Source organism: Stomoxys calcitrans, chromosome 1 (assembly GCF_963082655.1).
Source record: "Stomoxys calcitrans chromosome 1, idStoCalc2.1, whole genome shotgun sequence".
NCBI classification, from domain to species: Eukaryota; Metazoa; Arthropoda; class Insecta; order Diptera; family Muscidae; genus Stomoxys; species Stomoxys calcitrans.
The window spans coordinates 233025881-233039214 of NC_081552.1; the positions used below are offsets into that span (position 1 = coordinate 233025881).

The 13334-nt window shown below is 34.6% G+C and overlaps 1 protein-coding gene across 2 annotated transcripts in view; it reads right to left on the minus strand.

Moving 5' to 3' along the window:
- The window catches only part of LOC106094000 (BAI1-associated protein 3), a 420062-nt gene that overhangs the window by 169621 nt on the left and 237107 nt on the right, over window positions 1–13334 (minus strand). For both annotated transcript variants that reach the window (XR_009396576.1, XM_059360897.1), the window contains exons 8-9: window positions 8362–8883; window positions 7820–8293 (exon numbers count right to left, since the gene is read on the minus strand). Coding sequence is in view for 1 of the 2 variants with exons in the window: in XM_059360897.1 (XP_059216880.1) it covers window positions 7820–8293; window positions 8362–8883 (996 nt within the window). In the remaining variant the exon portion in view is untranslated. The remainder of the gene's footprint in view (window positions 1–7819; window positions 8294–8361; window positions 8884–13334) is intronic.

The window sequence follows — 13334 nt, forward strand, 5'->3', positions numbered from 1 at the left end:
ACAAATATCTGTGATAGGGAGCCGCGGAGCCGGTGAACATGCGTGCAACCCACCGCTTACAACTCTGGCCAGGTGACCGAGTGCAACGTTTACGTCGTGAGTGAAATACGCCTCGGTGATCCACACTGCCAACACCTCTCCTTTGTGCCTCTGGTACAGGAACCGTTAAGCCCACGAACACGCGTCCGTGCCATCCGCTAACGACCACAACCCCGTGAGTTAGTGCCGTACTCACGCCGTAAGTGAATCAAGTCATGTTGACATAGCCAGCCCTTCGCCCTTGTTTCTCTGACATAAGAGCCGCTTAACTCGAGGACCCACAACCGCGCCATCTGTCTACGACCGCTATTCAGTGAGTGAATCACGTCTGAGTGGATAACATAGCCAGCCCTTCACTCTTATCTCTCTGACATAGGAGCCGCTTAACCCGAGAACCCGCATCCGCGCCATCTGCTTACGACCGCTATTCAGTGATTTAGTACAGTTCTCATGCCGTGAGTGAATCAAGTCCCTTGTTCCTCAGACATATGACCCACTGAGTCCGCGAACACGCATCCGCGCCATCTGTTTACGACCGCCACCGCGTGACTTTGTGCCGTACTTATGCTGTGAGTGAATCACGTGGTAAACTCGCCGATACAAAAATGAGTAGGGTCTCAGACTACTTGGTACCGAGACCGATTCGAGGAAGGATACGATTTCACGGGAGGGAAGAGTGGGAGACGAATGCTGTGATTGAGACCTCGGACTTCAATATGGAGTCAGGGACTGAAATTTCCTCTAAAGACAAAATTTCACTGAAATTTCCTCATAAGACAAAATTTAATTTTCTCTTAAAACAAGACATTTTCTCTTAAAACAAGACATTTTCTCTTAAAACAAGACATTTTCTCTTAAGACAAAATTTCATAGAATTTTTCTCTAAAGACAAAATTTCATTGAAATTTCCTCTAAAAACAAAATTTCAGAAAAATTTTCTCTTAAGACGAAATTTTAGTGAAATTTTCTCTTACGGCGAAATTTTAGTGAAATTTTCTCTTAAGGCGAAATTTCAGTGAAATTTTCTCTTGAGACAAAATTTCATAAAAATTTTCTCTAGAGACAAAATTTCATTAAAATTTTCTCTAAAGACAAAATTTCAGTGAAATTTTCTCTAAAGACAAAATTTCAGTGACATTTTCTCTAAAGACAAAATTTCACTGAAATTTTCTCTTAAGACGAAATTTCAGTGAAATTTTCTCCAAAGACAAAATTTTAGTGAAATTTTCTCTAAAGACAAAATTTCAGTGAAATTTTCTCTAAAGACAAAATTTCAGTGAAATTTTCTCTAAAGACAAAATTTCAGTGAAATTTTCTCTAAAGACAAAATTTCAGTGAAATTTTCTCTAAAGACAAAATTTCAGTGAAATTTTCTCTAAAGACAAAATTTCAGTGAAATTTTCTCTAAAGACAAAATTTCAGTGAAATTTTCTCTAAAGACAAAATTTCAGTGAAATTTTCTCTAAAGACAAAATTTCAGTGAAATTTTCTCTAAAGACAAACTGTCAGTGAAATTTTCTCTAAAGACAAAATGTCAGTGAAATTTTCTCTAAAGACAAAATTTCAGTGAAATTTTCTCCAGAGACAAAATTTCAGTGAAATTTTCTCTAAAGGCAAAATTCCTGTAAAATTTCTCTAAAGACAAAATTTTAGTGAAATTTTCTCTAAAGACGAAATTTTAGTGAAATTTTCTCTAAAGACAAAATTTTAGTGAAATTTTTGCTAAAGACAAAATTTCAGTGAAATTGTCTCTAAAGACAAAATTTCAGTGAAATTTTCTCCACAGACAAAATATCAGTGAAATTTTCTCTGAAGAAAAAATTTCAGTGATATTTTCTCTAAAGACAAAATTTCATTGAAGTTTTCTCTAAAGACAAAATTTCATTAAAGATTTCTTTAAAGACAAAATTTCATTGAAGTTTTCTCTAAAGCCAAAATTTCAGTGAAATTTTCTGTACAGACAAAATTTCATTGAAATTTTCTCTAAAGACCAAATTTCAGTGAAATTTTCTGTAAAGACCAAATTTCAGTGAAATTTTCTCCACAGACAAAATTTCAGTGAAGTTTTCTCTAAAGACAAAATTTCATTGAAGATTTCTTTAAAGACAAAATTTCAGTGAAATTTTCTCTAAAGACCAAATTTCAGTGAAATTTTCTCCACAGACAAAATTTCAGTGAAATTTTCTCTAAAGACCAAATTTCAGTGAAATTTTCTCCACAGACAAAATTTCAGTGAAATTTTCTCTGAAGAAAAAATTTCAGTGATATTTTCTCTAAAGACAAAATTTCACTGAAATTTCTTCTAAAGACAAAATTTCACTGAAATTTCCTCTAAAGACAATATTTCACTGAAATTTCCTCTAAAGACAAAATTTCACTGAAATTTCCTCTAAAGACAAAATTTCACTGAAATTTCCTCTAAAGACAATATTTCACTGAAATTTCCTCTAAAGACAAAATTTCACTGAAATTGCCTCTAAAGACAAAATTTCACTGAAATTTCCTCTAAAGACAATATTTCACAGAAATTTCCTCATAAGACAAAATTTTAGTGAAATTTCCTCTTAAGACAAAATTTCAGTAAAATTTTCTCTAAAGACAAAATTTCATTGAAATTTTTTCTAAAGAAAAAATTTAAGTGAAATTTTCTCTAAAAAATTTCAGTGAATTTTTCTCTAAAGAAAAAATTTCAGTGAAATTTTCTCTAAAGAAATTTTCTCTAAAGACAAAATTTCAGTGAAATTTTCACTAAACACAAAATTCAAGTGAAATTTTCTCTAAAGACAAAATTTCAGTGAAATTTTCTCCAGAGACAAAATTTCAGTGAAATTTTCTCTAAAGACAAAATTTCAGTGAAATTTTCTCCAGAGACAAAATTTCAGTGAAATTTTCTCTAAAGGCAAAATTCCTGTAAAATTTCTCTAAAGACAAAATTTTAGTGAAATTTTCTCTAAAGACGAAATTTTAGTGAAATTTTCTCTAAAGACAAAATTTTAGTGAAATTTTTGCTAAAGACAAAATTTCAGTGAAATTGTCTCTAAAGACAAAATTTCAGTGAAATTTTCTCCACAGACAAAATATCAGTGAAATTTTCTCTGAAGAAAAAATTTCAGTGATATTTTCTCTAAAGACAAAATTTCATTGAAGTTTTCTCTAAAGACAAAATTTCATTAAAGATTTCTTTAAAGACAAAATTTCAGTGAAATTTTCTCTAAAGACAAAATTTCAGTGAAATTTTCTCTAAAGACAAAATTTCAGTGAAATTTTCTCTAAAGACAAAATTTCAGTGAAATTTTCTCTAAAGACAAAATTTCAGTGAAATTTTCTCTTAAGACGAAATTTCAGTGAAATTTTCTCTAAAGACAAAAATTCATTGAAATTTTCTCTAAAGACAAAATTTCAGTGAAATTTTCTCTAAAGACAAACTGTCAGTGAAATTTTCTCTAAAGACAAAATTTTACTGAAATTTCCTCATAAGACAAAATTTCACTGAAATTTCCTCTTAAGAGAAAAAAAAAATTTCAGAGAAATTTTCTCTTAAGACGAAATTTTAGTGAAATTTTCTCTTACGGCGAAATTTTAGTGAAATTTTCTGTTAAGGCGAAATTTCAGTGAAATTTTCTCTAAAGGCAAAATTTCAGTGAAATTTTCTCTAAAAACAAAATTTCATTGAAATTTTCTCTTAAGACAAAATTTCAGTGAAAATGTCTCTAAAGGCAAAATTTCAGTGAAATTTTCTCTGAAGAAAAAATTTCAGTGATATTTTCTCTAAAGACAAAATTTCACTAAAATTTCCTCTAAAGACAAAATGTCTGTGAAATTTTCTCTAAAGACAAAATTTCAATGAAATTTTCTCTAAAGACAAAATTTCTGTGAAATTTTCTCTAAAGACAAAATTTCAATGAAATTTTCTCTAAAGACAAAATTCAATGAAATTTTCTCTAAAGACAAAATTTCAATGAAATTTTCTCTTGAGACGAAATTTAAGTGAAATTTTCTCTAAAGACAAAATTTCACTGAAATTTCCTCATAAGACAAAATTTCATTTTTTCTTAAGACAAGACATTTTCTCTTAAGACAAAATTTCATAGAACTTTTCTCCAAAGACAAAATTTCACTGATATTTCCTCTAAAGACAAAATTTCAGAAACATTTTCTCTTAAGACGAAATTTTAGTGAAATTTTCTCTTACTGAGAAATTTTAGTGAAATTTTCTCTTAAGGCGAAATTTTAGTGAAAATTTCTCTAAAGACAAAATTTCTGTGAAATTTTCTCTAAAGACAAAATTTCTGTGAAATTTTCTCTAAAGACAAAATTTCAGTGAAATTTTTTCTAAAGACAAAATTTCATTAAAATTTTCTCTTAAGACAAAATTTCAGTGAAATTGTCTCTAAAGGCAAAATTTCAGTGAAATTTTCTCTGAAGAAAAAATTTCAGTGATATTTTCTCTAAAGACAAAATTTCACTAAAATTTCCTCTAAAGACAAAATGTCTGTGAAATTTTCTCTAAAGACAAAATTTCAATGAAATTTTCTCTAAAGACAAAATTTCTGTGAAATTTTCTCTAAAGACAAAATTTCAATGAAATTTTTTCTAAAGACAAAATTCAATGAAATTTTCTCTAAAGACAAAATTTCAATGAAATTTTCTCTTGAGACGAAATTTAAGTGAAATTTTTTTATTTATTATTATTATTTATTATTATTTATTTTTAAAAATCTCTTCATTTTCATACAATTTGTCTTATGTATAATGTCCCGCGAAACCATGTCGGTTTGTCTGCAGGATGTATATCAGCCAAGCTGTAGTATTTCAATTTTTTTTTTTTTTTTTTTTTTTTTTTTTTTTTTTTTTTGAATTGAATTGATAAGTTTTGAAATAAATAAATAAATGCAATAAAAAAATTCAATTCGATATTAGAAATTTTTTTATCATTTTACATCTTTTAAAGCTATTATTATTATTGATGATATTTAGTGGTAATTTATTTAAAAAATTTGGTAGAGTAACTTCCAGAGAGTATTTTCCATAATCGTTGCGATATTTAGGAACTTCGTATTTGCCAGATGCTTTTCTTCGTGTATTCCTGCTGTGGCTAATGCGTTTTAAAAAGGTTGGGTTGTTGAAGAATTCTCGAGCTATGGTTGTGTTGTAGAGTCCATCGATGTTTAGTATTTCAAGGGACTTGTATAAGTCATTGGAAGGTGTGAGTGCTATGTTATTATTTCGATTCTGTTGGTTGTTTGATGTTTTCGTTTTATTTTTATTTATAAGTTTTACTAGTCTGTTTTGGTACATTTGCAATATTCTACAATGTTTAGACTTTCCCCACGCAGTAGTACCATGTCTCAATTGAGATTCTACTAAAGAAAAATATGCTTGCCTTAGTACAAAGTACGGTGAACAATTACTAAGGTGATACAGAGCAAACATACATTTCCTGAGTCTTTTTGTTAGCTGTTCGATATGGGCTTTCCATTTAAAATGTTGATCTAAGTGTACACCTAAATATTTGTATGTTTCCACAAACTCTATGGTGGTTTCACATTGGTCGTTTAGGGTTTGATTAGTTGTGGATGTACAAGCTCGATGAAGGCAATCAAAATTATGAAAAATAATTTTTAAATTAGATTTTGGTATGTGCCTAGGTCTGATGTGCATCACTTTAGTTTTGTTGGAATTAATTATAAGACCGTTATCGTGGCACCATTTGCTGAGAATATTGAGCTCATTCTGCATAATTGATTCGGCTTCCTTAATATTTTTGCTTTCCACAAGAACTACAGTGTCATCAGCGTAGGAAAAAGCAGTGCTGTTTTTTAGCATTTTGAGCATCTCATTGGCGTAAATTATGTATAATATCGGGCCCAATTTAGATCCTTGTGGTACTCCGAAATTTGCAGTTTTGTGGGTACTTAATTCGTTATCTATTTTAACTTTATATTGCCTGCAGTTGAGATAGTTTTTAAACCAATCCAGACAATTTCCTCTGATACCACATTTTTCTAGTGTATTTATAAGTTGTGTGTGCGTTAATGTGTCGAAAGCCTTGCTGAAATCAATAAATAATGCTAAGCAGTGATAGTTCTCATTTAATTTCTTGTTGATGTGGTTCGAAAAAAACCCAAGTAGCTGGTTAATATTTTTGCCTTTTTGAAATCCGAACTGTTGTTTATTTATTATTTGGTATTTTGTCAGGAAACTGTTGAGTCTTCTTACCACAATGTCTTCCAAGACTTTCTCTACGGCAGATAGGATTGATATTGGCCTATAGTTATTTAAGTCATTTTTACTTCCATTTTTAAATATTGGCCTAACGATGGCAGTTTTTAAAAGAGGTGGAATTACGGATTCATTTAAACTCATATTAATAAATGAAGTTATTATTGGTGTAAGATTAACAGCATTTGTTTTTAAATCTACAGCTCTGATACAGTCTACACCTGCAGTTTTTTTCGGATTGAGAGATTTTAAAATATTCAATATTTCTTCTTCATCAGTTTCTCCCATGAACATTGTATTTTGCAAATTTGTTCCCTCGTTTGGACAGGTTATGATGTTGCAAGGATGCAATATTTTTTGGATATTTTCTTCAAGCGAATGGGCAAAACTATTTGCCAATAGACAAAAGACAAAATTTCACTGAAATTTCCTCATAAGACAAAATTTCATTTTTTCTTAAGACAAGACATTTTCTCTTAAGACAAAATTTCATAGAACTTTTCTCCAAAGACAAAATTTCACTGATATTTCCTCTAAAGACAAAATTTCAGAAACATTTTCTCTTAAGACGAAATTTTAGTGAAATTTTCTCTTACTGAGAAATTTTAGTGAAATTTTCTCTTAAGGCGAAATTTTAGTGAAAATTTCTCTAAAGACAAAATTTCTGTGAAATTTTCTCTAAAGACAAAATTTCAGTGAAATTTTTTCTAAAGACAAAATTTAAGTGAAATTTTCTCTAGAGACAAAATTTCATTAAAATTTTCTCTAAAGACAAAATTTCTGTGAAATTTTCTCTAAAGATAAAATTCAAAGAAATTTTCTCTAAAGATAAAATTCAATGAAATTTTCTCTAAAGACAAAATTTCTGTGAAATTTTCTCTAAAGGCAAAATTTCCGCAAGTTTTTTTTGTGTTCCTTCAGCAGGTCTTGTCATTGCACTGATTTATTATCCTTCTGCTTTCTTTATTGTCCCAATCAATCCTTCGCAAGTAATGTCTGACTTTCCTTGGTCACTTTCCCTATTTAACTATTTTTTCCACTATTTATTGCTGAAAGGGCATTTGTTTTTGTAGTGAAATATCCATGATGTTTTGACACCACACTTTTGGACCCCATCCAAAATGTGCTGAAGCAAAGACATTGCAAAATTTATTAGACATCATTGACATTGGTGACAAGAGTTCATTCTGTTGTACTATTTGAGAGGATGAGTTTTCCCTACTTGTGTTTGGTTTTCATGAAGAGCTGTTGCCAAAGTAGTCATTGCCATACAAAACACATTTTATGGAGTGCACGTGCCCCGAGTTAGGAAACACCATTCACATTTATATTGATTTTTACGTTGGTGTTATTGGGTTGTTCTCTTCGGACGAGGAGTGGGAGCAAGGCCTTAAAGTTCATTATTCGATGATGGTCTTTAATACATGCAAGCCAAGGCAGACAATCTCATACCCTTAAGATGTTGTGGACTTTAAAAGTGGCAGTAGATGGTAAACACGGAAGGGAGAGAGAGGGCAATAGGGCGAGTTATAGAGAGGATATTTAATATCGCACTTACTTGTCAAACAACGAATGATAATAGGATTGTCCAATTTGTATGTCAGCCGTTAGTGTGGTGACAAAATGTGCCATGGGATTTGGTTGATTCTGTGACTCCTTCAGTATGCTCTGGCCCCAGGTTATGGAACCTTTGCGCAAGGCATTCACCACCTCGCCACGCACTCCTTTATTGAAGGGACACACCACGCGAAAGGCTCGCATAGAGCCCAAAAGTCCCAGACAACGCAGCAAGAACTCCAGACGTATGAGTGATGGCGGATTGAGAGCGGGAAATACTTTGCGATGTTGACGTATCTGATGCAGGGAACGCTCAACGAAACCATTCATGGCCTCTGCCAGCCATTGTTCGAACTCGCGCGTCAAATGATCCTGACTGGCGGTGCTCCATTGTTTTTCCACCTCGGTGAGCAGGCGATGTATGAACTTGGGATCCAATGGAGTGGAGCGATTGAGTTTGGCCGCCGCCACAAATCTGTAAAGAAGTAAAAGTCGTTGAAAAATCTCTTCATAATGTTCAGTTGTCCAAGCTTTGCTTTTTACCTAGCAGCCGCACAATGCAATTCCGCCAAATCGGCCTGCACCGCCATTTGATGCAGCATGGTTAACGCTGGTCCCGGCAACTCACCATTCCATGTCCATGAGGGCTCATGTGTGGCCACTTCGTGTTGCATGAAAACCGTTTGCAGCTCTTCAATGTTGTTAACATCCATGGTATGATCCCTATCGGCCTGTGAGCCATCACCAGATTGGCCATCACGTGTTGATAGCCATAATTTTAAGCGTATGCGTCCCTGTACTGTGCTACGATGGCTACGTGCCTCCAATTTAAACCAGCCCTCCATGCCGGTGCTGGGTATATCGGCTATGGGTATATTAACGCAGCCCAGAAAATCATCCTGTGAGCCCTGGCGTGCCGATTGGCAGACCTGCTTGAAAAAACGCCCCAAACCTCTGACGCCGCGTACCTCATTCAGACGTGACACAGCATCCAAGACACAGCTCTCGTCATCATGGTCCCAGATGTCCAAATGGAAAGTGTCTGTGTTCATATCATCAATGTCACTGTTTTTAAGAAAGACAAGCAGGAAGAAAAAGACAAGGAAAGAGAAAAAAAAAGACATGAACACGATTGTAACGATGAGCCAATGTGCACTTAATGATGATGATGACCACCAAGATGTGTTAAACACTTTGGCAAGTTGGCATTGGCTGGCCATTGGCCCTTGGCCAATGTGGAAATTCCCTTTTCCCCATTATGTTCGTATTTTAACTGTAAACCATCAATTTCTATAAATTTTTTACAAAAAATGTTTAGCATCATTCGAAATGGTAGGACATGGAGAAAAAACAAAAAATTTTAAGTGGCCACATGGCATAGGATTTACGTTACACGAGATGAGCTCAAAGAGCGATAAAATGTCAAACGAGATCTTAATTTTATGTAGGTACTTAAATTAATGCGACCTTTTATACAGGCCGAGTAAATAGGGGAATAGAAGAGGAACAAGGAACAAGTCAATCCAATTGCATAAGAATGGCGCCCTCTAGAGGCTCAAGAAGTCTAATCCGGAATTCGGTTTACATGGCGGGTATATCAGGTTATGAACTGATTAAGACCATGGATGACACAGTTGTTGAAAGTCATTGCCTAATGATATGTGCAAAATTTCACGCAAATCGGGTAAGTATTGCGCCCTCTAGAGGCTCAAGAAGTCAAGACCCAAGATCGGTTTATATGGCAGCTATATCAGGTTGTCAACCGATTTAGACCATACTTGGCACAAGTGTTGGAAGTCATTGCCCAACGATATGTGCAAAATTTCAGCCAAATTGGATAAGAATTGCGCCCTCTAGAAGCTCAAGAAGTCTAATCGGGAGATCGGTATATATAGCAGCTATATCAAGTTATGAACCGATTTGAACCATACTAAGCATAGTTATTGAGAGTCGTAACAAAACACGTCGTGCGAAATTTCAGCCAAATCGGATAACAATTGCGCCCTCTAGAAGCTCAAGAAGTCAAAACCCAGGATCGGTTTATATGGCAGCTATATCATGTTGTCACCCGATTTAGACCATACGTGGCACAGTTATTGAGAGTCGTTACAAAACACGTCATGCGAAATTTCAGCCAAATTGGATAACAATTGCGCCCTCTAGAAGCTCAAGAAGTCAAAACCCAAGATCGGTTTATATGGCAGCTATAACAGGATGTCAACCGATTTAGACCATACTTGGTACAGTTATTGTAAGTCATACCAAAACGCCATATGCAAAATTTCAATCGAACTGGATAAGAATGGCGCCCTCTAGAAGCTCAAGAATGGCGCCCTCTAGAAGCTCGTAACAAAACACGTCATGCGAAATTTCAGCCAAATTGAATAAGTATTGCGCCATCTAGAAACTCAAGAAGTCAAGACCCAAGATCGGATTATATGGCAGCTATATCAGGTTGTCAACCGATTTAGACCATACTTGGCACAGTTGTTGAAAGTCATATCAAAACGTCATATGCAAAATTTCAACCGAACTGGATAAGAATTGCGCCCTCTAGAGGCTCAAGAAGTCAAGACCCAAGATCGGTTTATATGACAGCTTTATCAAAACATGGACCGATTTGAACCATATTTAGCGCAGTTGTTGAAAGTGATACCAAAACACCACATGCCGAATTTCAGTCAAATCGGATGAGAATTGCGACCTCTAGCGAATTCTAGCGGCTCAAGAAGACCCAAGACCCAAGATCGGTTTATATGACAGCTTTATCAAAACATGGACCGATTTGGCCCATTTACAATCCCAACCGTCCTACACTAATAAAAAAGTATTTGTGCAAAATTTCAAGCTCCTAGCTGCATTCCTTAGAAAGTTAGAGTGCTTTCGACAGACAGATGGACGGACGGACAGACGGACCGACATGGCTAGATCGGCTTAAAATGACATGACGATCAAGAAGATATATACTTTATGGGTGTCTCAGACGCATATTACGAGGTGTTACATACAGACTGCCGAAATTAGTATACCCCCATTCTATGGTGGAGGGTATAAAAATAACAATTATTGGCTTGCCCAAAAAGTAATTGCGGATTTTTTCAATGAAAGTTAATGCATTTTTAATAAAACTTAGAATGAACTTTAATCAAATATACTTTTTCTACACTTTTTTTCTAAAGCAAGCTAAAAGTCACAGCTGATAACTGACAGAAGAAAGAATGCAATTACAGAGTCACAAGCTGTGAAAAAATTTGTCAACGCCGACTATATGAAAAATCCGCAATTACTTTATGGGGTCTCAGCCAATAAAAGAGCATACGTGAAAAAAATTTTATTGATTTTGTAGTTTATTTTTTTTTATTTTTAATATTCAACAGAAATGGAAAAAGTTTTTGCTTCCCCACTGTAGCTCCAATAGCATAGCAGTTCTTATCCATTATCCTTTGTTGTGTGTCCATAAAGAGATACCGGGCAAGGAAATTGACAAATGCAATGCATGATGTAAGGCATAAAGATGCGGCCCGTCCAAACCTAACAGGTTCTTCGTTCAGATACATTTTTGTCCCTTAGAGCATATGGTTAAATTAGTCATATGTCATGCTATAGCCAATCTCAATATCCATTTCTCTATATTTCTTCCCCCATGATTAATGAGACAATTTCAATTAAACTATTATTTTTTTCCATTTACATTTCATTATACGCTATTTTGTGGCAAAAAATATGTATAGAAATGTATGATCGATGTCAACTCAATCAGAGAACTGCTATTTTGAGATATAAAGAGAAGAAATAAATTGGATATTAAATCGATTAAATATAACAGGCCAACGACTATTGTCGTCATATGGCAAATCTACCAGCATTATTCCAAATCATACAACTTGTTAGGGTAAATGTTTTCTTCTTATCAATTATTCAGTTGGTTCTCCGCATAAGAATTGTTCATACAAATCTATATTCCCGCTTAGACTTTGTGATTATTCTTGGATCAAGTAAGTGAGTGTAATGCTGCAGTAATTCCTAATAAATAAACCCAACTCCCCCAACACACACACACACACACACACACAGCAGCCTTAATACATTAATTATCTCACAAATGACCCCAACACAAGTAAATGTCCTCTTAAATATGAAGGCATATCCATACTTCCATTGAAATGAGTGTAATCGTATAATAATTGGTAAGCGATTAGTTTTCGCATAACAATCAAAATTGAAACAAGTCACAGCGTGCCAAGTTCGGCCGGGCCGAATTTTATATACCCTCCACCATGGATCGCATTTGTCGAGTTCTATGAGCTATATCTCTTTTAAGGCAAACAAAGAATATTGAATAAGAACAGTTATGCTATTGGAGCTGTATCAAGTTATAGTCCGATTCGGACCATAAATCAATGCAGAACATTGTAGAAGTCCTTGTGTAACATTTCAGTTCATTCGGATAAGAATTGGGCCTTGTAGGGGCTCAAGAAGCACAATCGGGAGTTAGGTTCATATGGGAGCTGTATTAAGGTATTAATCGATTCAGACCATATTAGAGACGTATGTTGAAGGTCATGAGAGAAGCTGTTGTACAAAATTTCTGCCAAATCGGATGAGAATTGCGCTCTCTACAGGCTCAAGAAGCCAAGACCCAAGATCGGTTTATATGGCAGCTATATCAAGATAACGACCGATTTGAATCATACTAAGAGCAGTTGTTGGAAGTGATACCAAAACACTACGTGCGAAATTTCAATTAAATCGGACGCGAATTGCGACCTCTATAGGCTCAAGAAGTCAAAATCCCAGATCGGTTTATATGGCAGCTATATCAGGATATGGACCGATTTGAATTGTACTTAGCGCAGTTGTTGGAAGTGGTACCAAAACACTACGTGCAAAATTTCAGTCAAATCGGATAAAAATAGCGCCCTCTAGGGCCTCAAGAAGTCAAGACCCCAGATCGGTTTATATGACAGCTATATCAAAACATGAACGGATTTGAACCATAATTAGCGCAGTTGTTGGAAGTGAGACCAAAACACTACGTACAAAATTTCAGTCAAATAGGATGAGAATTGCGCCCTCTACAGGCTCAAGAAGTCAAGACCCCAGATCGGTTTATATGACAGCTATATCCAAATATGGACCGATTTGAATCATACTTAGCGCAGTTGTTGGAAGTCATACCAAAACACTACGTGCGAAATTTCAATTAAATCGGATGAGAATTGCGCCCTCTAGAGGCTCAAGAAGTCAAGACCCAAGATCGGTTTATATTACAGCTATACCAAATTATGAACCGATTTGAATTTTACTAAACGCAGTTGTTGGAAGTGGTACCAAAACACGACGAGTACAATTGCAGCCAAATCGTTTAATAATTGCGCCCTCTAGCGGCTCAAGAAGTGAAGATCGCAGATCGGTTTATATGGCAGCTATATCAGGATATGGACCGATTTGAATCATACTAAGCGCAGTTGTTAGAAGTGATACCAAAACACTACGTGCGAAATTTCATTTAAATC